Raw genomic sequence first — 23,855 nt, forward strand, 5'->3', positions numbered from 1 at the left:
AAATAAGAAATAGAAGACACTTTAACAGTTGTACGAGTACGACTGCAGCGCTGAGGTTCTGGGTTCGATTCCCGAGTCAGGCCTAAATAATAGCGACTGGATTATTCTATCTTAAAAACTACTTAGTCTCAGCCGCTCGTAAATCCGTTGGTCCTGTGCCTTTTCACTTTCCGGTCATGATGTCTCACCGGACTATGAGAGTGAAAGAACAGAGAGTGCTTGTGTATTGCGCACACACTTGTGCACTATAATACCTCCTGCGTACTTGGCTGATCTGCGAAATTCGGCTAGGAGGGATTCATTAACTATTATATTAGCAAATATGAATACTACCTGGTACTGTGGCGAGTTAGATGTGCTGGAATGGTCGTCCATAGAGCCGGAGACATTGTTATTGCTCTCAACTCCCCCTGGAATCATAACAATGACTTTTTAAAATAGTACTAACAAAAACCAAATAACTGCTTCAATATAGAGATTATACCAGATGTTCCCAAACTTTTTCTTCTCATAGACCACTTTCAAAATTTTACTGTTTCCAGTTGACGTCCTGCTTTTAATTTTCTACCTTATTCCCCAGAATACGCAAGTTTTTACATGTAACAGTTGCTGAACTTCTTAGAATATTATCTGCCTAAATTGATAAGTGAAGTCAAACCAACATTTTGGTTCTTTACTATGAAAACCATATAAATTTTCATAGACCACCACTCACGAATTATGAACCCCATTTTTTTGGTGACGTCAACGTATACCCCCATCGAGTCTCCCGTGGACCCCTGTGGGTCCATCTAGACAACTTTGGAAATTATTACACTATACATTTAAAAACTAACAATTTATATTATAGAATACACAACTCTTAGTAAATCTAAAAGATTCGTGGACCCGGTATGTGATGAAGCAACGCTAACAATGAGGCTCTTTTTTGCAAGAACTCGGCAAAGTGACCCGACTGCACCAAATGATAAGTGGAGTGGAGTCCAATAGAATGTCGACTGACGAGAGATGATTACCCCTGAGCAGTTGACACAATCATGCCGGCCTGTTGGAACCGGGTATACCCAGGCCGATCCCGGAACGCGACACACGTGGGCCACTATGGCGGGTTTTACACCTTGTTTGTATACGGTATCTTTTTACAACATTGATTCGTATCAGATGGGAAAGATTTGAAGTGACGAATATAACATACCTGCAGTGTAATCTGTCCTGAGAAGGTTTTCGCTCTGCATTTTAGTCTTGAGGCACGCTATGTACCGACCGCAGAAGTCTCGACACAGCTCCTGCACCTTCTCCAGTTCTAGCAGATGGATCCTGAGGACCTGGAAATAAAAAACAATTGCTTTATGAATAAAGTTAAAAAAGACAAAGAATCTGTATTTGAAGCAAAAAAATAAACGATTTTTATGAAATTGCATAATATTTAATTTCTGGATAATTTGTACGCTAAGTTTCTTATGTTTTTGTACTCAGATGTAGTATTGCTTTGTCTATTTCATTATAACAATATCCAACCATTCTAGCAAAAACCACTACCAACGAATTCTTATATATGATCCCTTCACCTGTATGCTCTTAATCATCAGTCCATCTATCTCAGGATCGTCGACTAGGAACGGCCTTCTGTCCCTCCGCTGGTGCTGCACGAACGCCTGCAGGTCCGCCCCGAAGGCGTCCGCCGCGGGAGGCTCTGCTCCCGCCGTGGCCTGCTCGCATCGCTCCAGGAGCAACGCCAGTAGGGGGAACAGAGGATGTCTGAGGATATCGAGAGTTTTATTAACTCGACTACAAACTGAGCAAAAGGCTAACCGTTAAACTTAAGCAAAATCTATTCTGCAAAATGTATGGGAACGTTCTACGTAGCCCCACATTGAAGTGGTGATAAAAGAGCAGAAAGACCTTGATGATTTATTTCCTTCCTATAATCCTGCGCGCTCCAGAATCCTTCTCACCACCGCTTAAATACATCTATCTCCATATTGAAACCCTAGAACAGTCCTTCAACGCCCTCAGCCTTAAAGTAAACTTATTCCTATGTCCGCGTACAAGGGTAAACAGGGCACATACTTGTATACTGCCCTCTTGTCTGCCTCGAACTGGGCCTGATCGGCGTCGGGGGCAGGCGCGCCGCCGCCCTGCATCCCGCCCTGTATCACCACAGCGACCGCATCTGCAACAATACCGACAAAATAATTACAACTTGCAATAACAGTAAAGTATTGCGCCCGATATGATTATAGGCCCCTATAATCATATCATACATGACCAAAAGAGGATACCCTAGTTGCACCTCTGCCTAACCCTTTGGAGATAAAAATGTCATGTGTATTGTATTTGTGTTGTTGAAAGAATATATGACAAACTGGTAATAAGTGGAGAAACTACGAAATTGGATGGCTATCGTACACAACCCAAACTATCTTTGTCAATTGTGAGTCGATCCAGAAAATTACGTGATAACGTGGACATCATCTGGTAGGTGGACCAAAAGGGGATATATTGAGTCATTTTGTTTATCCTAATAACATTAATTGATGTGAAGATGATCTGACTTCAGAATATAGCATAACCAGCAAAATGGACTGCGATATGCTTGCAAACAAACATCTTGAATACTCTATTTTCGCGTTGTATACGGAGAACTACTAAAAAAAAATTTACCACGAACACAGCCGCGGCACATACCTAGAATACAAATAGACTTCACCCATGCCTAGCGCAAAAAAAGGCACATTATCAAAAGAAATTATACAGAAGTGGCAACGGTTGCAGTAAATTGCGAACAGAGAGGCCGTAAGTCATCGCAACAGGGCAACACTTGTGACGAATGTCTCGTAGACGCGCCGCCGCGTTTAATATAGCGCTTTTATTGCTTTGGGGTGGTTGCGTTGCATTAAAGTTTTTGTCATTATCGTTGGTAACGTAAATGCCTAGTTATTGACTCGGACATATAGGTGAATAAAGGAGCACACTTAAAGCATCGGAATGTTTGCCAGCAAACATGACAGCTACATGACATTACGCGTGTCACCTTATTATGTAGTATATAAGATTATATTCCCGTGACACACGTAAATGTCATGTAGCTGTCATGTTTGCCGGCAAACATTCCGATGCTTCATGGACTAAACTTAACGGTGCGCCATTGTTAGTTTAGGATTTACGCTGATTCGTGGCATAGATAAACAAGGGAGTTGATGAATGAATGAATGAATGAAACACTTTATTGTATACACCACATACACAGAATAATGAATAGAATTATTATATCATATAAAAAATGCGGCGAATAAGCGGCGATAGCCTGGTTGGGTGTGGAACGGACTGCCAGATGAATGTCCGCAGGTTCAAATCCCAAGAGACAACCTCTGACTTTTCTGAAAAATCATGTGTGTATTCTTTTTGAATTTATCTTTCGCTTTAACGGTGAAGGAAAAAATCTTGAGGAAACCTGCACATCTGAGAAGTTCTCTATAGGAATTTCGAAGGTGTGTGAAGTCTACTAATCCGCACTAGGCCAGCGTGGTGGACTAAGACCTAATCCCTCTCAGTAGTAGAAGAGGCCCGTGCTCAGCAGTGGACAAGTATATAATACAAGGCTGATATTATTATTATAAAAAATGCACCAATAGGCGGTCTTATCGCTAAAATGGATGATGGTAATGTCGATGGTCTCTTGTATGCAATATACGTACTAGTGGTGAGGATAAAATTTTCCGAAAAGGAACCCGACAACCTACCAGTGGCTAATCGTCCATACAACCCGATTCCCACCGGCTTCACCTTTACGTTTATTTACTTTAATCTTAATTTTTGTTTTCTGCTAAACTGGCCGCGATGTATTAACTAAGGCAATAATGTTTTTGCTTCGGGTTACCTTTTTGAAAATTTTCATCTTTTCCCACTGCAACATATAGGTTCTTACATGCATCAACGCAGTCTGCAAATCGTTCTGATAATAATCAAATTCTTCATAAAGGGAAGACGGCAGGGATCAGGTTCAGCAACCAAATAAACTAGGCGACAATGAATTTGCAGACTTATCAAATAACAAATATAGTAGAATATCGTTTAAACTAGCTTGCAGACCCTCTGATCGCTACAAAGTCAACAATAGTCCAAATTACGTAACTTTGTAAGAGTATATCCAAGAAATCTACGAAATTCAACTTAATAACAGCATCCACTCAACGGATGGCAAAGGAAAACAGAATAAACGCGCGCCGGCTAATTATTCCCAAACGATTTAGCCCAAAATAAGGAAAAACGGGCGGGAAACGGTGGAATTTGCGCGTACACGAACGTGCTGTGTTTCGACGCAAATTCTTACGTTAAAGGTTTGAAAATGTACCAGGGTTTCGAATAAGTTACGTTTTTCTGGGTTTTGAGTGTTCCGGACTTGGGGAGGCAAATTCAATTTGACCTGGGTTATGTGTTACGGTGATTAGTGCGAAAAGATCAGTTTATCTTGGATTCGACGTAACCGATAATGATAAGTTTGAACAGCAATATTTTGAGTTACTTTTTATTTTTTCTTTTATTAGAATTCTCTAATCAAGAGCAATATAAGCTTAGACCGTGTTTGAGGGCATATCCATTTTGTTATCTATGGCTGTTATTAAATTCCACAACAGCTAATATTCAACTGTGGCTGTAAAAATTCTCATTGTTGCAAATATTTGAAATAAGAATACATAATAATATAGTTGCCAACACAACAAATCAAAACACAATACATAAACTTTTAATCTTGTCTACGGCTGCTCGTACGTGCCGTGCGAGTGTGTGTAATAGTGTCCGACGGCCACTGCATCTTCGAGCTCGGATTTCGGCACTAAAGTTTCGGTTTTGATAGTAAATGGAAACGAAATTTCTCAGACCAATCTTTGCATGTGTTATGTAGTGAAGTATAAAGCATCTGTTTTACAAAGTATACGAAGTTAAGTACGGCATTTTATTACAATATTTGACACTGCTATCCAGTGCGGCCTTAAACGACGCGAGACCCCGGAGAAAACAAAACAAAACGGCATGAGGCATTCAGGGGAACAGGGTAAAAAAAGGACCCCGGTCTTAAAAGTTCAGTCCGGGCGGTTGCACAATTCGCCTCCCCCAAAGGCCGCCTCTGCTGCTACCTAAATTTTGTAGTGATAATGTGACGGCTGGCGGCAAAGTTAACGATCACCGCCGAAATACATTAAGTTATAACAAGGTCATTACTCAAATTGACTGTGTAATAACTAAAGGTTTCATTCTACTGGAACACTATAAGACTTGCATACTTACTTAGGACTATCTTATATTAAGCTAAAGGCAGACAATGTATCAAGAATCAAGGTTGTGACAACATTACCAAGTTTCAACTTACAACCGAAACAAAGCAATACCGAAACTCGGTCCGAATAAAAACTACTCTCAGCGAGGCACTAGTGTGTATTGTAAATATTCAAAATTCGAACGCCACCGCGCGCGCCCGTTCGAACGCGCGCCGCATTCAAATCGACCAGTTATCTACATTCACGCCGCGCAGAGACTCCGCGGGGGAAGCCGGTAGTATGCAGATTTTGTCGATGTCGATATCTCAGATTATCGACATGAGTATTCGTTAAATTTGTACTTTGGATCATAGTAGGTTCAATTTATAGTCGGTAAGGATTAGTTATGTGATAAGCTAAAATTAGGGTGAAGGGAATATTTGTTGACGTGATCCCGAGATGGCCCGGAGAAATTAACTTCTAACCGATAGCCCGAACGTGCACTATATATATCCGACAAAGTCTGGTTATGTTGTCAACACCTGATGTTACCTGAAACGCAGCTTAAGTAACTGCAATTTTCAATTCCCAAAATTAGGGCAAAAACAGGTAAAACACCCTTTTTACAAAAATTGTTATCTTCATAATTTCTTATGATAAACATACCAATTCTAAATGCATTCCTAACATAGTACAAATTTGAGTATATAAATCACCTAAACAATAACTAACCAGAATTAATACAATAACATTATCGATACAACCCCCATCATCGATATTTGAATAAAAAATTAACCGCATAGATCATAACACACGATATTAACTATTTTAATATTGACTGAGCGGTTTTTGTATTGTAAAAATACAAAATTCGATCCCGTGCACGCTCGCCGTACGCGACGCGCATTTAAATGGCTGAGTTATCTGGTATCGCTGACTGTAGTGTCATCGCGGATATATCGATACCGACGGATTTGTTCATTTATTATTAAAACTCATTATTTACACTCAAAAGTATTTAAAATTGAGTTAATTGAGATTTCGTAGTAATAATAATAGGATGCTTTAATTTTTACGCTTATATTGATTTAAGTTAATAATTATTGCTAAACCATACTGTGTTTTTGAAAGACACATATGCAATACTGACAGTAAAACGAAAGTAAGCTTACTGGTATAATCGTTCATCAAGTTAAAAAAACAAAATACACTTCCAAAAATTTCCAAAGTTAAAAAAATCAACTATCGATGTCAAATCTATTTTTTTTTAATACAAACAGCCACATCACTACACTGTTTGCAAAGACAGCAATGCGTCTGTGAAATAGACAATCGTATATATTTTCCAAATGCAATGTTCGAACTACGGCTCAAGTGCTCTTCTTTTTTAAGTTTTTTATTTATCAAGAAGTTATTGGCCAGTACGAACTACCAACTGATCAATTTATTCATTTTGTTTTTTTTTTTATTTGCGAAATGACATGAACAGTAAGTTTATTGATATAGAATAATGAAGAGAAACATAGTTCAGACTTTTCTAATAGTTAAATGGAGTAGGTCTAGAGAAACTTCCGTTAAACAAACATTTAAATCATTTTATCATGTACGGCCTTAGTACATATTATATTTTGCCTTACACTGAAACTTTATTTAAAAAAAACTTATCAATCATGCAACTGCAGACTGTATTGGATGCTTTAAAAATATTATTTCTATTACTTATAACAGCACGATCAATAGAATACTGTCGTCTAATCATTCACATAATACGACTATCGCCAGTCACCTTTTCTCAGAACAATGTGTATAGTGGAGAGTGTGGAACGGGAGGTCCTTGTTTTGAAACCTGGGTGGGACAAGATTATGTTGTTTTTTATGTATTGCCAGGAAAAGAAATACCCCAAAAATTTGACGATACGTTACGCCATTTCCAAAAGCTAAACCGAATTGTTGCAATGACTAGTATATCCTGACCAAAAAAATAAAAACCTCGCTACGCTGTGGTAAAATAAGAAACAAATTTTCTCTACTGACAACGATAACTTGAAAGCGAAATAGTAAAAATGGCACACCCAAAGCAGGCTTTTCTCCTCGCCAAAATATAATGAAGGCAATTAAAAATCCTCATTCAAAAATTTACATTAAAATAAAAATGCCATAAGCGTCTCTACAATTCTTTCATTTCAATAAAAATCACACAAAAGTCACTCGGGCAAAGTGCACTCCAATTTGTAAATACAGTCAAACTCAATTAGTCAGCGGGTGTCGCGACCCGCCCGCCATCTTTCTTTCCCGTTCGGAAATCCCGTATCCCGTTTTACGGGATTAGCTCAATTTGCGAACTACGGCGTTCGTCGGAGGGGCCGCGCGGTGTTTTTTTTTCTATCGAGTGATCATTAAATTATAATGAAGTCGTGGAACACAGCATCTCCGGATTTAGTTATTAGAGTACCGCACTGAAAATGTTCAGTTGAACCTTTACGATGTTTTTTGTACGTGGTAGTAGGTGCTGTATATCGACGTTTGAAAGGCGATCATATCTAAGCGACAAATATACCGAAAATGAATTATATAATTTTTTAGAATCGCCATTTTTTTCTGCGTCATTTGATCTAGGTTTTGTATTTCTAGGACATTTTAATAACATTAAAGTTTATCTTTATGAAATAAAAAGGAGATTTTTTGTAAATTTTCATATAAAAATCACAACTTTAAAGTACTGTACTGAAAATTAACTGATTGTCGCTTAGATATGTTTGCTTTTAAAGTGTCAATATACTTTATCTGTGGTGAGTACGATGTAGCCTATACACCCCTAGCTACTCATATCCTATTCCAATGGGATCCAGTTCCCGTCAAATGTTAGAAAAGCTAACACGGTGTTGTCCGACCTAGGATTTGAATCCAACACCTTTCCCGGACACAACTCACATACCATACCACTAGATCAAGTAGTGGAAAATACTGTTCATATAATATCGACATATTATATTTAAAATATAAATTGCTGCACATTGTATACATTTTCATGTTGTTTTCACATGGATACAGATGGATATTATACAAATTCAACACAATCGCCCTTCCCTGTCAAACGTGAGAGTATTATAATATTATGAATAGCAACATAAATAATGAATTCGGTCCGAGATCTATTCCTAATGTAAAGCTTGTTTCGAATACTTTGTTAATTAAACATTCAGGCACTATCCTGCATATTTTTTTTCATGTCACTCAGCTGTTGGCGCCACAATTGGCCATAATAGAAGCAACATTTGCAGAACTATAAATTACAAGCTTCAGAAGTTAGACCACTGCACTACGCTTATAAACTCAGTGACATTTGTCTGTGTCTTATTCCCGAGAATTGCACGTAATTTTCTCTTTGTTTTTATTCTGTATTATTCGGGGACAAGCAGCGATAGCCTAGTTCAATGTGGAACGGACTGCCGAGACAAATGTTTGCAGATTCAAAACCCAAGAGCACACACCTCTGATTATTCAAAAAATTATGCGGATTCTTTGTGAATCATCGCTTGCTTTAACGGTGAAGGAAAACATCGTGAGGAAACCTACATACCTGAGTTCTCTGTAGGAATTTCGAAGGTGTGTGAAATCTACCAATCCGCACTAGGCCAGCGTGGTGGGCTGAGGCCTAATGCCTCTCAGTAGTAGAAGAGGCCCGTGCCCAGCGGTGAGACAGTGTATAATACAGGCATTAAACAATAATCTTCTCTTTGTTACGGGGTTATGCTCGGTGACGTAGTTGTATTACGGTGCGACTCGGGCCGGATCGAGCAACGAGATATTATTTTCTTACTCAGTCAGTCCGAAGTCTGAAATATGTTCCCGATACTATAGGCTCGTACCCTATCACATCATGGAACAGCATGCTCACGTCGGAAAATGACTACCAGTTGCGCCTATGCCTACCTTCGGGCATTAAAGGCATGTGTATTGGAAGCTCCGCCACGATCCCCGCCCGGTCTATACTGGGCAAACTTTGCAAAGGAAGCAATAACGTACAACCAACTTGTGTGGCATTGACTCCGGAATATTTTGTGGGGGGATGCTCCATATTCCCAAATACCCCTCCCCGAGATTCCATCCAGCTCAGATATTCAGCAGGCGTTCGCTAGAGGCACCACTCAATATTTGAACATATGCGCCGGTCCGGGGCGAAAATGTTATTTTTATGCGACCTACATGGAAATGCCTTCGCTCAACCCCTGATAGGGATGTGCTGTGATCGGAGTAGATATTATCGATGTTTACGCTGATGTGTAGTCGGGCTATAATTGTGTTGAGATTTAAGTATAGTCAGTGGGAATTATTCCGTCTACGAAGGCGATTACAGCTTTGGAATTGCGACACATTATATCTTAGCTAGGACACTTTGCTATAAAATGAAATAAGCAAACAAAAATGAATTATAATAAAATTTCGCAGGTTACAAAAGTAATAGAGTACCAGGGTTTTTAGCTTTTACGACAGAAGCTTTTAGGTGCAGATTGTTACTTTAGCCAACCCGAAAATATAAATAAAAAAAATATAGCCAAGGCATACAATATGTACTTCAGCAAGCAGGCAAGCGTGTGGAGCAACGAGATAAGAATTCTTCATCAGACAAGTACAAAAATTACATTCGCTGATAGCGTTGCAAAACATACTGAAGCACAACGTGCCATAGTAGTTGCTATTAAATACCAGCGCATACAATTTCTTTCCTTTAAGTAAAAAACGAGAATCATTATCGATATTATCGACACTGTCTCATCCTTATAAACAAGCGCGCACCCTTTCCCTACATCGGCTGTTTCTTTACTCACAAATTTGTTCCGTTAATACATAGCTACTGTATTATTTAAACAAATTTCAACGTAAATTCTGCTCACCACCGCGCCGCTACAGCGTTAACATACATATTTTATAAATATTATATTGATTGGGGTTGGTCTCAGCGCCTTACTACCTAATATGCGAATGTTTGATATTTGTGCGTCAAATGTAATCCAAAAAGGCTGAAGATAATGTGCAGATAAATACACAATCTCTCGGATTAACACACGTTAAAAATAAAATAGCCTACACAGGCTATTTTTACACCGAGAGAGTTAATAATGAGGCTTTAATCCCGGGAAAGATCACAGATAAGGTCGCGACAATTATTTGTTGTTAAGTGTAACGCCAAAATATATTTCTTGAACATTAATTATGGTAGTTTTGAACATCACTAGAAACTGTTTTGACAATCGAGCTTTGTATACAACAGAGGTTTGTTTTAATAATTATACTATAATTAGGAAAGAGAAAGAAAAATAAACAAGTGACTTCAATAATAATATAATAATAATATCAGCCCTGTATTATATACTTGCCCACTGCTGAACACGGGCCTCCTCTACTACTGAGAGGGATCAGGCCTTAGTCCACCACGCTGGCCTAGTGCGGATTGGTAGACTTCACCCACCTTCGAAATTCCTATAGAGAACTTCTCAGATGTGCAGGTTTCCTCACGATGTCTTCCTTCACCGTTAAAGCGAACGATAAATTCACAAAGAATACACACATGATTTTAGAAAAGTCAGAGGTGTGTGCCCTTGCGATTTGAACCTGCGGACATTCGTCTTGGCAGTCCGTTCCACTCCCAACTAGGCTATCGCCGCTTACTAGGCTATCGCCGCTTCAATAATCTCTCCTGTATTAAGTTAGATGCATAAATATACGACGACATACGAGCGACACTGCGGGCAGAAGCTAGTGAGTAAATAAAACCTCAGCGCTTACACAAGTAACAAAGTTACACAGTTTTTTTCATAACCGCTGTTATTTGCCGCGCACCGAAGGCGAGTTTGCCTAACAAATAACGAAACCGTAGGTTTTTTCTACTTGTAAATGTATAGCTCAGTGGTTGGGCAGTGGGCACGCCTGTTAACTGGAAGAGGTTGGGTTCGATTGTAAATTTATTTTCGGATTAATTTTTTTAAATGATGTATTCGAAATCAGGTTGTAAGGTCACTTTAAAATTTCGTTAATTTACAATTATTTTATATTATTGAAAGCAAGCTGACCTGAAAAGAAACACGGTCATGGACATGTTTGTTTTGTTTTCAATGCGGCCACATTATGCCCCACGAACTAATAACAAATGGTCTTTATTTGTCAAAATCGGCCCACTAAAAGCGACACAAGTGTCGATCATAAAATTGATTCATCCATCCATACCTACATGCATACATACGTCATGTTAATAAAATTACCCTTCCAACTTCGTCGTAGTCGAGTAAAAAGTCGGAATGTATGGACCACACCAACTATACTTTAAAAATGATAATTTTAACCCTTCTATTTCAAAAAAATATATTGGACCATCAGACCGTCGAAAGTAGTAATATCGAAGAAGCCACATTACGACTTCCATTAGCACAATTTTATACCATCTTGTTAGTGTGTTTACTCAACCGATTACGAAAAAAAACGTGCGCTGCTCTCAACTGGCTCGTAAGCATAACGTTTTTAACAAATTAACAGTTTTAACACTAAAAGTTCTTTAAGTGTGGCGCTAAATGATATGATTGTGGGTGGTCAGAGTGGTCCGAAGTAAGGGCGATAGCGAGAACACTTACGGCTTGGCTGTGCTTCTGGCATTGCTTTAGAACATGAGCGGCGTATGCTGCTTACCATCAGGCGGACCGCTCGCTCGTTTGCCTACTAAGGCAATAAAAAGAAAACTTTGCATGTATTTTTTCCGTCCATTGGTGGACAAATGTAAATATTTTTCGCTGGATACGTCCCATAATATAACAGGAAGCAAGGCATCACCGTTTATCGGTTTACCTTAGACTGGGCTGAGCCGACAAACCCAATATAACTCCAAACCTGAGTATTTTACCTCCCCGTGATTAACCCTCATTATACTGTATACAAAAAGACAACCCAAAAAACATTTTAAAACGTTTTTTCACCCATTGTGCCATTCTTGTGCGCATAACACGAACACGCGTGCCCCAATTAACACATCTTATATTCAATTAACACAAATAGCGCATACAAACTGTTCAACATGCATTGCTTCGGAAACAAAACCACTACCATTAAGTAGGTCTGTAACGAACCAGTGATTCACCTGTCGCTACAGGCTATGAACACCCACAATACCATGATCATTGAGCGTTATCCATTTTTATGGAGGAATATATTTTTTGTTTTATCAAGGTGAATCTTGAAACGCCTTTTTAAACCGGCAAATCTTGCGCAACAGCCTAGTTGGGAATGGAACGGACTGTAGAGACGAAGGTCCGCAGGTTCGAAACCCAAGGTACACGCCTCTGAAGTATCCAAGTAACGTGTCTATTTTTAACGATTATCGCTCGTATAAACACTGAACATTGTGAGGAAATCATACCACGGAATCACCAGAGGAATTTTGAGGGTATTTAAAGTCTGACAGCCCGCACTAGACCAGCATGGCGGACTAAGGCTTTTGTTTTGTTCGACAAAGAGGCTTCACTACACCTGATGTTAAGTCAAGAAAAGCGCAAAGAAAATGCTGACCGGCAAAAGATACTGGCATCCCCCAGAAGGTCAGCACGGTTATGCCTGCCTGTATAATTACTTTTTCACGCTCCGAATGAAGGACCCCAAGATATAAGGAGGGAACACGTATGCTGGCAAACCTGAACCCTCTTAGTAGTAGAGGCCCGTGGTCAGCGGTGGGTTGTTATTATTATCAAAGCTGGACCAGACTGGCACCATCTTACAAAACTTTCATGCTTGTGTTGAGATTTGAAACATTGAATCCATTCATAATCCGGGGCCTTCTGAGAGTCAACAATTTATTTTTTGGAGATCATTCTTTAGATTAGTTCCAGGTGGCCATGTTACTGATTTTAGGCACACATATCAAACAAGCAACCTACGAATAAACATCTGACATGCACGCAGATGCGTTACTTTGATTGGTCCGTTTGTACCACTAACTCGTAGTTATAACAGCATCGTCTGTTAAGCTTTAATTCGCTTGAACCTTAACCTGTTTCGTAGTAGTGTTTTGGCAACAAGATGACGTTTGCGCGGCGCCTAATCACCTCAAGAAATATACTGACAATCAATATACCTATTTAAATTCTTATTTATTTAGCATACAGATGACGCATTAAAATCTAGTACACAAGCTGCCTGGCGGATCCGGAAATACCTATGTATTTACTGTTTACTGGTGACATCATGCAAGAGATATTCGACTTTCAATTCATAAGAATATTATTTCTCGTCACTTACCTCATACTCCATAAAACTGGTAATGATTTTGAGAAATTAAACAATAATTATTTTATACAAAACTAGTATTATGTGCGGCGCGGTGCGTGGCAAACACCTTTATCGGATAATCCTACAGATATCGTTTATTTTGAGGAATAATTCATGTCCGTCAGGGTTTCTTACACGAACTGTCTCCATATAGTAAATCATGTCTTTCCGTTGCTATGTTAACGCGTAAAACTGCAAAATTACCTGGATCAAAGATGTCGAGTCTATCAGCTGCTAGCATTGCTGGCTACATAGTACCTATATTGTTCGTTAGATCACCCAGAACTGCGAAACCCAAAATGATAGTCACATTAGTGATTCTCTAGGTCTTGGACAATAGGCTTGGTATGCCACTGAACATATCATAAACTCAAATTACACTGCTTTTCCCACTTAGCATTTTGGTTTATTTTTGCTATATTTTTCTTTTGAACACGTAATGTGTAATTTCGTTTACGTATTATCATGGTAAAAATAAAAACAGCAAATAAATTTGCTGTTTTGAAATCTAGTTTGTTTCCCGGAAACTTCTCCGTATCAACATTTAGATTATAACTTGTCCGGGACATTGCGTTCCGTTATCCAAGGACGCCAATGTTTTTCAAAATGGCTGCCCGAGTACAGAATCTTGTCTAAATTAAATCCTTTCCGGGGACACCGGTAAACGGTCGGAGTCTGCGAGACGGCGCGTGTGGAGTTCCGTAGTTAGTACTCTGGATTACCTTGTAACAATGGTAAGCCGTAATAACCATGTTTTCCATTTATTTATACACACAACTAGGTTATGCTCTTTTGGTCTACGTGAAGTCTTTCCCATAATAGTCCCATTGTTTTAGAAATAAATACTTATACTGTGTGTTAGTGTAAAAAGTATTATGATCTATCTGGGTTTCAATTTTTATTTAATCCCAGTGTCATGATTACTTCAATTACCGTAGATGCACAGTAATCTAGCCCTAATCGACCCTTATCTACCGTCAAAGTAAGAAATATCTTGACCGTATCATACTCCACCATATTCCACAATCAGTTTCCCGAAATCCCCAATAAATGAACTCAAATTACAGACTTTTTTTAACTCCCCCGCCGCGTCGTATTACTGGTTAGTTTTAGTGATTCAAGGTTATTTTGTCTAAAACACGGTATTTTGAGCCTTGTATTATTCGGCGGTTACTGTGTTAACTTCTTAAGAACATACTAACAACTTCAGGAACTCATTCAGTTATAATATTAGTAAAATGAATAAGAAACACACGGAACCCTTTAAAGCCAAACGGAGATCATCCCTTATTCTCCACAAGCCGTGACGCTTCGAGTTTCGTTTTACAAAGGTAAAATTGGATTGGAAAACGCCAACTCACCCGTATTCTGTTTCGCTTGCACATTTCATCTACACTCTATGGAAAATATGGCTCTTGGCATCGAACGAAACAAATTCTTAGATACAATGTGGGGGGTCCTTCAAGAAAAAGAAGCAATAATATCTCCTATCTTCTGCGCTTTCAAAGCCAAATCACCGAATTGATTTGATGTTTTTTTTATACATGGACAGCGGAGTTACATAAGGCCTTTAGTGTCTATATATAAAAAAAAAAAAACTGATAATAATTGTATAGTCATTCCAAGTGCTAGAAACAAATAAAATTACCATCAAAAAGATCGACGAAGCGTGAGTTTCAGCGTTTGACTTTCTTCTATCTATTATTTATAGAGCCAACGTTTACTTTAAAGTATTCGTTACAGTTAAGAAATATCGGTAACTTATAGCTAGCGCGAAAAAGAGATAAGAACCAGCCAGTGTCTAGTTTCGACGCATAAAGTTCTCTGATCAGACAGCAGCATTATAAGACAACATCCACTAAAGGGTAGCTAGATACCATCCTGATACGCCACCGTCTCACGTATAGTATATTTGGACTAGTCTAGACTAGCGTGACTCGAGTTTATTGCCAGGGTAAAGTCTGAACTAAGTGTATGTTGCCAGATTTAAAAAAGTTCTCGATAAAGTCCAAAATCTAGCACAAAAGTAAATGCCTTTACACTTACAATATCTGCAAGGTCCAAATTCATTCTCGGAACTATAAGAGTGAAATTTAAAACGCCCGAGGGTGTGACGGAGATAGTTAAATTCTTGCTTAACAAGTTTGAAAGAGACAGACGTTAAGAATATAAAAAGGCTTAAAAATTAATGGGGTTACACTCATTTGAGCCGGTTTTTATATAAAATGCTAACTTATTCGTTTAACTTTTTAAGTAGCTATGTATAACCTGTGTTAATTAATTTGAAGTAATTTTTCGGTAAATGGTTTCCTACCTAAAAGTTTAGGTCATAAGATAAGAGCGAGAGACACCTTTAGACAGATCTATCGGCTGTCTGCAGTATGGATAGCCCCATTGGACCTGCTAGTGTGCCGCTGTCTCATAGACCTCATAGACCAATGTAAATTGGTTGTTATTCGTTTTCTATAGCTTTCCTATTCAGAGTCAGCAATTATTTATTTATTTAGTATACTTTATATTCAAAGAGTATGAAGGCGGACTTAATGCCGATGGCATTCTCTACCAGTCAACTTGTAGTTGGTGCAGAGACTAGAGGTAGGTGTACACAACGAGAGAAGGTAGTGGAGAGAACATTAACAAAAAAGACTGATACAAATTAAAAATATAAAACTTACGTAATATAAATATAACCACATACATACATATTTATATAATTATCGCCATCCATAAAGTTAAATGATCCATCACCTCCTTTTCCTAAATTCTAATATATAAAATTCGCAACCTTAACAAGTTGTAGGGGCACTGCAAGAAGTAACAATCATGCCAGGATAAAAAAATACCTTGGTCTCGATGGCTCAATCATAGCTGTCTCTCGTCAACAATTAACTCATAACCTATTATCCAATTTACAAAATGCCATAAACCCAATTTGTCCCACCAATAAACAACTCAAAAGGACATTTACATCAAAAAACAACATAATTTAGGCGGGAGTTATTAAAAATTGGCCATAACTCGCGCTTTTCATTATGGCGGCGACATTTGGCGGTTATGACGTCGACTCCCGCCTTTTTCGCTGTCACCGCGCCATTTTTTCGCGGCAAGTGCAAAATTTCGCTCGGACCACGTCTGCATTGGCGACGCGACGGAAAATTTTTCGTTACTCATCATTTTAATATTACGTTCTGTTTTAGAATTTATACGAAGCTTTTGGTGTGCAATTGAGAAATCTTTTTGTACAGATAGAATCAGTGTAGGAGATGGTATTTTTATTCCCGATGATCTAAGTATTTTTAGCTTTTATACAGGGAGAACTATGAGTGTGCGCGAATTGAAAACGGCGCAGTAAAACAATTTGAGTGTCATTATTTTGTGGTTAATTAACCCGCTTTAACCCATACTGAATGGTTTGCCACTAAACTGGTGACTCTGAATCCTTGAAGCTTTTATACAAAGAAGCCTATGAACCTAAAAAACGTCCTCATGCAGAGTACACGATTACAATCGAACCCAAAACGAATATACTGCCATTTGATATGTACTCCAACAAAAGACCAAAAAGCTTTTTTTAGCAGATATACAAATACATACTAAAAGGTGATGTAGTGCTATTTACAAACATACAAAATATCAAACGATTCTTCGGTGAGTAGTCTTTAAAATGTGGGTATATGGCGCCTTGGTCTTGCTCATGCGAGAGTTGATTTCCGGTTCATAGGACATTATCGCCAGTATTGGGCATGAGCCTGATCTCTCCCGGCCGATTTCAATAAACGATCATAATCTTAATCTTCGATCCGATCCCGAAAATAAACGAATCAAAATAAGTCATTTGTAACCATGTCGATAAAACTTTATTCTAAATGGACCATTTTCACGATCAATTGAAAAAGAATTGGTATCATTTATTGAACTCCACTAGTCACACTGACGAGTGAACTCCAAAGCTTACTAATAATTAGAAGTGTTGTTAGTTTGTACTGATTTTATCCTTACGGACATGCCGCTCAAGTCCTTTTTTTAATAAAAATCGGCCAAGTATAAGTAAAATTTCGGTACCCATTTGTTTACCGTTTTCATTGCCATCTTTATTCAATATATTCGACACTTTAGTATTCTCTCATAATTTTAGCGCATTACTAATATTAGGTTAATATGGTAGGTTTAGATTAGCAAGAAAACATGTTGAAGTTAAATTCTGCAAGCAATTTTTACCGTGTAAAGTCACGCCAAGTTGAGTTCTGCAAATTTTGTTTCTTGCAGAACTAGCGGCAAGTCGCACGATTATAGAACTATTTATATAAAATTGCCACTAGTGTAAAGGTATCTGAAAGTTCTTGCGCAATATGTTGCTGCCAGTACTTTCTACTCTAAACTTAGCATAAAGATAGAGGCTCTTCAGCCTCTACCTTTATGCTAAGTTTAGAGAGGACAGAAAAACGGAAAACTGCGGAGTCTTGGGTTATCGTTTAACAGCCGTTTTCAATAAACGATCCTAATCTCAATCTTCAATCTAATTTCGAGAATAAACCAATCAAAATACCTCCTTTATAAACATCTCAAAATAAAATTTTTTTAGACATCCATTTTCGCAATATATCGAAAAAAGCGACTGAGGTCATTAATTCAAAATGGCGGTATCTCTCTTTGAGTACGGACCCCAAAAATATGCATACTGTATCGTAATTATCGAAATGTAAACTTTGACCTTTATTATGTAGGTTGTACATAGCCGTCCGGTTTCATAACATCACGTTACGTGTCCAAAATTATTGAGTTCTGGTGAATGGTGCGAATTAATACCGATCGATAAGTATATGTACCAGTTATGAAATTAACGGTATATGATAACATGTCTGAGACTAATACACCGCTTTGTCTATTCATGCCGCTAAGCAGTGCACCAGTTTGCGACGTTTAGTGCAATAGAAGTTGCATAAACGTAAACAAACTGATATCTTATTTTCATTAGATCTATCTAAATTGTTCAATGGTCATGGAATTAAGAGTTATTAGTTTGTGAAAGTTCTCCGAAACTTGACTGGGAATTTTAAAACTTATTTTTAACAAAGAAACTTAGACTCTAGACATTTTTTATTTATTGATTACTTCTCTACAAGATAAGACTATGCGAGCATAGCCGCCAGCATCAGCTTTAGTTTTCCTTACTAATGGAAGTAAAGCTGACACTAACCAAACCTAGAAAAGTAATCTAAAATCCAGGTTTAATGTGTACGAGTTTATATTCGAAGGTCTCCAAGATTGACCGTGATGAGAGATGAGTCGGCCTGAATTTGATTTCGAAAGAAATCACTTATCTCAACTATTATCCAAGTTCCAAAATATAACTTGCAGGTCGTCACACGATTACAGGAACAACAAACGAAAAAGTACGTCATCGGACATTAAGTCCTCACCACTGCTAAGGAAACTGGGGTGAGTTTATAACAATAGAGAAAGAATCGTAACAGGCACAGAACATCCCACTAATCGTACGCGACGCAACAAAGCTGCCAATTTACGCCGGTTTTATAAAGTCGTACGGAACCCAATCAAACGCGCCAGGCATGGTAAGTAGACATACTTGTCTACGTCATTTGCCAAACTATAGATCGCGAACGAATATAGACCCTGAAAGATATTCATCCGACTGCCTCGGTGGCGTAGTTGTATTGCATGTCCGGTACAATAGCGCTCTGAGGTCCTGAGTTCGAATCCCGGGTCGGGCAAAGTGATATTTAGGTTTTTCTGCTCAGTATCACCCCGGAGTCTGGAATTATTGCCCGATATGGCGATAGGCTCGCCCCCTATCACATCATGGGACGGAACATACTTGGCGAAAAGTGGGTGCCCTAGTTGCGCCTCTGCATACCCCTTCGGGGATAAATGCGTGATGTTATGTATGTAAGATATTCATCCTTCTTATTACAACAATACACCTTGTATTAAACAAAGTTGTTGACCCTTAAAAGTTACTATTATTATTAATTGTTTATTTTGGACATTAGTGCAGTTATGTCACTTGTTCTTCGTGGCAACCAAGGAGTGTCGAATGTGGAAGTTCTTATTACGTGGCTCGCAGTCCAGTTAACATTTTGAACAACTGGTCAACAGCGTGCAAAGACCACCTCCAGGAAGGATAATACTAACAACTACCAACTCGTTACGTGGTAGTTTATTGTTGCGTTTTGTATAGTGTATGTTTACAGGAGGTACCAACAACCCTTGTCTTTCTTAATTCCTAAGTTTTCCAAACGCAACTGCGTGGACAAAAGAGTAAGAGGGATAATAATTGAAAGTGGAGAAAAAAGAGGAAAACATTTTGGAAGAAAGAAGAAAGAAAAGAAAGAAAGAAAAGTATTTTCATGTCCTATACAGGCCTTAACTCGCGTATAAGTTACCAAGGCAATATTTAACTCTCTCGGTGGCGTCGTTGTAATGCGTACGCACTACGAACACGACTACCGCGTTAAGGCGATACCTCAAGGTCCATTTTCATACATTTTGTTTCACCTTTAATCTGGGTAACTAAACAAGTATTGGCAAGTAAAGAATTTAAATTCACGTCTAGTTAGTGATTAGTTCTCGCAGTTGAAAGAAAAACGTAAAAATAATTAATAATCATGGATATTTCGGCCTTTAAAATTTCGTCATATTAAATTTTTATTTAGTTACCCAGATTAAAGGTGAAACAAAATGTATGAAAATGGACCTTGAGGTATCGCCTTAAGGTCCTGGGTTCGAATCCCGAGGTGGGCCAAAAATGATTATGTCGCCGATCGGAGTCAGGAACTTCATAGTGTGTTAACTCCGTGCTGCAGAAAACCAGAAATGCCGTGGGTCGTGCACATGATTTCTCTTTGTCGAAGTTCCATCACACCGGTCTATGAGAGTGACAGTGAGTGCATCTGTATATGCACACTTTGTATTTTGCAAGGGATTGACTCGTGTAGAGTACTACATAATGCTAAAGTGTTAATAACGGAATGTAGGAAAGAGCCTATCCAATAACATGACCATGAACTCATCAGATTTTAGTTGACAAGAAACTATTTTATTCATTGTTAGTTACTTTATATATTTTTTTTAGAAATTGGTCAATATTAGAAACCAACAAGAATTAATAAAAATGAATGAAATCACATTGATGGGACACTAAATTATGATTGTATATTCAAAGCACATAGTTGCTGGCTACCCCTTCATGTTACAAGTGTGTATATATCATGTATTCTTTGTGAATTTATCATTCGCTTTAACAGTGAAGGAAAACATCGTGAGGAAACCTGCACATCTGAGAAGTTCTCTATAGGAATTTCGAAGGTGTGTGAAGTCTACCAATCCGCACTAGGCCAGCGTGGTGGACTAAGGCCTAGTCCCTCTCAGTAGTAGAGGAGGCCCGTGCTCAGCAGTGGGCAAGTATATATACAGAGCTGATATTATTATTATATTATATATATGTGTACTGGGGTAACTTTGCCTTGCCCAAATAAAAGAAAATAGCGGTACTTATAACAAATAGAAACAAGAAATTTTGTTTTTATAAATGGAATATATTGACTGTTATTCATATAAAAAAAAAAATATATCTATTAAGTTTATTTAAATAATTCTCTATGGTTAATTAAAAAACATCACGATAAATTATAAAAACAGTTTTCAGAAAAAAATAAAGGGCAATCATAAACATTTGATTTAAGTATTACAATATTATTTAAATGTAAATAGACAAAAGATTTTTTCATTAATAATTTTTGCTTTAAATGTCTTCTTAAATCAAATTAATTATAATAAATTAACATAAAGTTTAAAAGCATTTATAGTTTATTACAAAATTATTATAATTACTTATAATATAAATATTTTTTTATTTAAGTACCTACTTATTGTTAATTTATAAATTATTCAAACTAAACATGGAAAATATGTAGGTACCTACAATTTTTATTACCTAAGCTATTCATATAAAAGCAATAACCTATTTTAGCCTTATTATTTAGGTACCTTAGTATTGAACTGCTATTGTTTATTAGTTAATTGTGTTTAAAAACATATTTAACGTACATAGGTACCTACTTTCAAATATTAAGCTGTACTTACAACCATTTTAACTCCTTGATTAAAATATAAAATTACTTTGTGACATTAAAATTACTAATTATTTACTTATTTGCACTGGAGGAAAAGAGAAATATATTTAAAAATGTTAAAGTTTATTCAATGTGTTTTAAAAAGAATTGTTAATTTTCATTGAGTTTCTTATTTCATTTCCTTTACATAAAATAAAATTGAAGTTCACAATTTTCACCAATTTGTCCAACATAATAAAATAATACTCTAATAATAAATTCGCGCTAAATTCAAAACTCGAACAAACGCAACGGAGCCTTCAAACCACGTGGAGCGCCAAGGTCGAATTTATGTTTTCAACTTGTCAAGCGGCGGCGTGTGATAAATTAATTCCACGGGCCGTTATAGCCGTACTGTTCACAAAACTTTCAACCTTATTGCATATGTGCTAAAGTCCATTTTACCTTGAGTGCCCGTTCCACGCATAGTCGCCAGCCCAGGCAATATATCTTGGGCCGTGTACTGCCCCTGACAGTTCGTAAACAAACGTGTGCTACCGCAACAAAGGACGACAGACGTTTTATACGACAAATTAACAAAACTCATGCCAAATTGCACTTGTAGGAATAATAATTCTCGAAATATCCATAATATGCACACTGTACATCACAATGAACAATCTTTTATCCACAAATAAGTAATTAACACTCACCAGAAAACAACACGAGGCTGTGAAACCGTTCAGAGTCATCTGTAGTACGTCTTGCACATATCGATCTGTCTTGCAGTTCTCAAAACACGGCGAAAAAAAACCTAAGAGGTTACCACACAAAAATGTCGAAAACTCGCACACGTCACTTTGATTGTAAATAAAGTTTTTAATTGCTCCCGAAGCACGCGGCGGCCGACGTAACGCGCTCGTTAAATGAATCACAATCAAAATAAAAATATATTTTCGTAGACGCAGCGTCTACAAGCGGTTCTGTCTATCTGAGCTATCTGACGTTGTCAATATTCGTCAAAATGAAAATGGCGACACCCTCGGCGGTACGCGATCAGTGCTATACCCATCCCAGTCTCACTCGCGCGTCGGACGAGGACGGGTGATGTACGTGTTTTCTTCGGAACCGAATGTACTGTGATGTCACGCCCAACGGCGTAATGTATCGCGTAATTTGTAATTTTTGAACGAATATAAACTCGTTTTAATGGGTCTAATTTACGATCGTTTTGTATACGAGGTCGTTATATGAAAGTATTGGTGTACACGTAGTTTAATTGCGCTTTAAACTGTTATTATGCGTTAGTAAAAGCTTTGCGCATGTTAGGCCCATCCCACCACTCAATATCTGTCGGCCCTCCTTCTTCTTATTTTATTCAGTAGTTTTTTTTTCAGATCATCTCGACTGCATTAATTCCATGCTCGGCAGTCGGCAGTCGCAATGCAGTTCTTAAATAATGAAAGGCGAACGGTTCTTTGTGACAATTGTCCAATTTAATTCTTCGTTTTTTAAATTAAATTGAATTTGATTTGGTACTGGGGTCCTGAGATGCGAGGGTTTTGAGTATATTATGTCGAATTAAGCAATGAAGTCAGTTTTTTAAATAATAAATAAAAATAAAATTAGAACACCTATAGCCCCTTTTTAAGGCACTTTGGTTCTTATGCATTTGATTTTTAATTATAATCTAGGCCTCGCCAACAGGCCCGAGATAATACCACAGTCTCTAAGACCGAACGTGCAGTAAAAGCTTTGTTCTAGCTTACAGTGTCATAGCTCCGAAATGGAGTTCCATTGCTACGACTGCTTTCTATTATATTCCTGGAAGATTGGCTTTTACTTATTTCTTCCTCTGGCATTGACGATGTTTTGTTTTTTTTATTGAAGCGATCGCCGTCCGTCGTACGACCTACTTTTTTGTCTGTCGGCCTTCTACCATAAAAATGCATCTGCTATCTTGACGCATACACTAAATAACTAACATCATTTTCAATATCTAATTGATATATCAATCCTACTTTATAATCTTATCAAATCGACGCATAAATTGCTTTGAACAGATTAGTTATAAATGGTGTCAAATATAATTTATGTCCAAATGAAACATTATAATTAACTTAAGGTGGTAGCTCAAGGTCCATTTTCATACATTTTGTTTCGGCTTTAATCTGGGTAACTAAACAAGTATTGGCAAGTAAAGAATTTAAATTCA

The 23,855-nt window shown here is 37.8% G+C and overlaps 1 protein-coding gene across 2 annotated transcripts in view; it reads right to left on the reverse strand.

The window, feature by feature from the left end:
* LOC115454621 (homeobox protein PKNOX2-like) overlaps positions 1-22,658 on the reverse strand; it is a 31,031-nt gene extending 8,373 nt beyond the window's left edge. For both annotated transcript variants that reach the window (XR_005113315.1, XM_037444592.1), the window contains exons 1-5: positions 22,354-22,658; positions 2,071-2,173; positions 1,569-1,758; positions 1,196-1,325; positions 334-410 (exon numbers count right to left, since the gene is read on the reverse strand). Coding sequence is in view for 1 of the 2 variants with exons in the window: in XM_037444592.1 (XP_037300489.1) it covers positions 334-410; positions 1,196-1,325; positions 1,569-1,758; positions 2,071-2,144 (471 nt within the window). In the remaining variant the exon portion in view is untranslated. The remainder of the gene's footprint in view (positions 1-333; positions 411-1,195; positions 1,326-1,568; positions 1,759-2,070; positions 2,174-22,353) is intronic.
* Positions 22,659-23,855: the final 1,197 nt, after the last annotated feature.

The sequence above is a fragment of the Manduca sexta genome, chromosome 28 (assembly GCF_014839805.1).
Source record: "Manduca sexta isolate Smith_Timp_Sample1 chromosome 28, JHU_Msex_v1.0, whole genome shotgun sequence".
Classification (NCBI taxonomy): Eukaryota; Metazoa; Arthropoda; class Insecta; order Lepidoptera; family Sphingidae; genus Manduca; species Manduca sexta.